This window comes from Panthera uncia, chromosome E3, assembly GCF_023721935.1.
Source record: "Panthera uncia isolate 11264 chromosome E3, Puncia_PCG_1.0, whole genome shotgun sequence".
NCBI classification, from domain to species: Eukaryota; Metazoa; Chordata; class Mammalia; order Carnivora; family Felidae; genus Panthera; species Panthera uncia.
Genome location: NC_064815.1, coordinates 13,683,999 through 13,687,501, shown reverse-complemented (window position 1 = coordinate 13,687,501; position 3,503 = coordinate 13,683,999). Strand labels below are relative to the sequence as shown.

General features: G+C 41.3%; 1 protein-coding gene across 2 annotated transcripts in view; it reads right to left on the bottom strand.

Annotated features, from left to right (window-relative positions):
• Positions 1–893: 893 nt before the first annotated feature.
• RBBP6 (RB binding protein 6, ubiquitin ligase) overlaps positions 894–3,503 on the bottom strand; it is a 32,694-nt gene continuing 30,084 nt past the window's right edge. For both annotated transcript variants that reach the window (XM_049638437.1, XM_049638438.1), the window contains one exon: positions 894–2,902. In XM_049638437.1, the coding sequence (XP_049494394.1) occupies positions 1,333–2,902 (1,570 nt within the window). In that variant the 3' untranslated portion in view covers positions 894–1,332. The remainder of the gene's footprint in view (positions 2,903–3,503) is intronic.

Sequence of the window (3,503 nt, the reverse complement as noted above, 5' to 3'; positions counted from 1 at the left end):
AAAGTTGGGTTTAACTTATTTTAACAAACTTACTTTTGAGAAACATTCAATAAACTTAACTCAGTTCTGAATGACGCTGTTTAACATGTGTCACCCACATTAATTTTTCTTTGAATATTAAATGCTGCATTAAAAAACACATTCAATGAAGTATGTATGTCTGCATTACTATCCACATGGCAGAGTCTGGAAATCCTGACAAGGCACAGAGACACGAGGTTAACAGAAGCAAGTTGCTGCTAATGTAAATCCTTTCCTGTTACACGATCACAGTCCAGTGGTACTCCAGGGCCACCCTCAGACCGGAGCTGATCTTTCTTCTCCTCCTCCTAGCAGCTGTCGTCTTGATCCCTGTTCGTGCTGCCGTGTTTCTATTCTTACCCCAACCCCCCTAAAACCTTTCGATAGCTTTTCATTGCCTACAATACTTCCTGATCGGCAGACACAAAGGAAGAGCCCATCAGAGTCTAACCTAGTGTTCCCGGACCTACTGCAGCTTGCTTTTGTCAACCAGGCAAACCAAGTAAGCCTTAGAGGCTCACCGGTGTGTGCTCTCTAGCTGACAACTCATCAATGAGTTTCATACTCCTTTATCAGGGTTTCCAGAAAAATACATGACCATGTAAACAAATCACAATTCCTCATGGCTAAAATGCAAGTCCAAACTTGTAATTACTTTATATGTTTAAGGCCCTTTTAGATTTTTTTCCCACCCAGAACTCCAATTAATCCTGATTTCTTATTTCTGGCCATCCACCACCAGCCCACTGATGAAGTCTATCCACCATGTTTGCTTCCTAATTTTGTACACTCAGTTCGGCTTATACTACAGGCTCAAGGATATTTTAAATGAGGAAATGGGAGGGGGGCAGAGACAGGACACACTTTCTTCAAGTAATGCAAATATTCGACATTTGAAAAGTTTACTGAAAACTTTTATTGTAATCAAAAAGTGACATAACGGGGTTGTAATGAATTCAGCAAATCATTCTGCTGATATTTTAGAACTGATATCAGCTTTTGCCAGGCAATTAAAAAAATTCAAATGTGAAAATTTCACAGTACAGTAAACTCCACCCCAACTAATTAATGGTGGTTAAAAATAATAGGCCCTAGCAAAACCTCTCATGTTACATGGTCACAACTCACAATTCTGTACAAAAGTTCGTGTTATAAAGCTCTGATGTAAAAATCAAATAATCAAGCAGCAATATTTTAAGTGCAGCACAGGGTCTTCCATATCATTATTTACAAGGCTTGAATCTCTTTACATTATAACAAAATTTAATACAGATGACTTAGTAATTAAGTCAATTTTTAAAATCTGTCCCTTTATACAGGGACAGATTTCGCTTTTTGGTCATCTTTCTCCTTCTCCTTTTCTTTATCTTTGCTCTTCTTGGACTTCTTTTTCTTGTGTTTGTGTTTTTGGCTTTTTTCTAACTCTCCTTCAGTGCCTGCATGCTTCTTATGCTTCTTGTGTTTTTTGTGTTTCTTGTGCTTCTTCTTTTCCTTCTTCTTCTTCTTCTTCTTGCTGTCCTGACTCTCTGCGGAGCTGGCACTACTGCTGTGGCTCCGGGTCCGGCTGCCAGAAGGGCTATGACTTCTGCTTGGACTAACACTAGGGCTGCTTGGACTCTGGCTCCTGGCGGTGCCTACCTGGCTGGCTGCTGCCGTGTCCAGGCTGTCTTTTGCTTTCTCCACGACTTTATCTTTCAGTTCCTTAGCAATCTTTCCCGAAGTTTCCTCCTCTTTTACAGATATGTTGCTTTCACTGTCACTTTCATTATAGTCTGGTTCAAAAGCAGCTTCATCAGTTTCCCTAGTTAAGTCGGAGGAAAGTCGGGAGGAGTGGCTTAACTGTGGCTTAGGCTTGACAGCGCTCTTGTCAGTCTGCCCAGTAACTTGCTCCTTTTCAATCTGTGGGTCTGGTGGGTTAAGCACATACAGTAATTTGTTGCCACCCGATTCTTTATTGTTCCTTGCTTCTAACGTGTGCTTCTCACGATCCTTACAAGGATTTTTATCTACAGATTTTGTCTCTTCAGTCGAGCGTTTCGTATCATAAGTGGCTTTGTGATCATGAGGTTTTTTGTCTCTGGAGGGACTAGAATTGCTCTTTTTGGAATCTCCTGTTCCTTTTTTAGGCAAATCTCTCTCCTCCCTTGGCTTAGTTTTCTGTCCAGATGCAGAATCTTTACTTCGAGAAGGGGAGTCTTTCCTTCTTGTTAATTCATTCCTTTCGTCTCTACGTTTGGAACTTGAGTACTCTCTGTTGTCATAGTCTGTTTTTTTGTCTCTGTTGGGAGTGAAGTCTTTAGTCGAGGAACCTCGAACGGAATCATGCTTTTCTGAAGTTCTTGTCTCTTTGGAAGATTGAGACAGACTTTTAAAATTTCCTGGTTCACTCAGACGGTCCAAGTTACTCTCTTTCTCTGGCTGAGTGCTGTTTTTCCTCTTTTCGGGGTTTTCCTTCTCCAACACCGAATGATCTCGATCTTTGGCTTTCCCCTTTTCACTGGATGCAGAGTTTTTTGAACTCTTGATCTCATGCTGTATAATTTCATGGCTAACTTCCTTGGTGAGTTTCTGAATTTTCTCTGACGACTCACTTTCTTTTTCAGTATACTTGACTGTATTTAACGGTTTAGTGCTAACATTTTTTATAACACTGGCGGGTTTTCCTACACTTGACATAGGCTGTGTGGCCTTAACATCTTCTTCCTCAGATTCAAAGTCATCTTTATCCCATTTGGACTGAGGAACCTGAATCATAATAATCACGTCTTCAGCAGGAGCTGTATTGTCATTATTATACTCTTCCATAGTTTTAATGACAGTCCGTTTTGTATCTGTTTTTTCTTCAGATTTCCGCACAGGACTGCCTCCAGTTGAGCTCGTGCTAAAAAGAATTAAAATGTTGTTAATGAAAAATTTGCTATTACTAAACACTGATAAATAAGAGTTTTAAAAATATTTATTTTGAGAGAGCCTGTGTGCATGGCATGTGCAGGGGAGGGGCAGAGCAAGAGAATCCCAAGCAGGCTCTGAGCTATCATTGCAGAACCCGACACAGGGCTTGACCTCATGAACCAAGAGATCATGACCTGAGCAGACCTCGAGTCAGACACTTAGCTGACTGAGCCACTCAGGTTCCCCTAAACACTGATAAATACATAAAGGCTAATAACTTAAACATAAGTGTCCTTTTAATTCTCAAAACCCAATTACCCTACTCTAATAGAGATTAAATGATTTAAAGACAGGATTACATAAAAATAAATGCTGGCTCACAAAATCTACTTACTTCAACGCCTTTCTTTAAAGACAGGAGTAAACCAGCCTAAACCCTTCTTTTTTTTCTTTTTTAGAGAGAGCGAGCGGGAGAGAGGGGCAGAAGTGGAGGGAGAGGGGAGAGGGGAGAGGGGAGAGGGGAGAGGGGGAGAGGGGGAGAGGGGGAGAGGGGGAGGGAGAGGGAGAGGGAGAGGGGGAGGGAGAGAGGG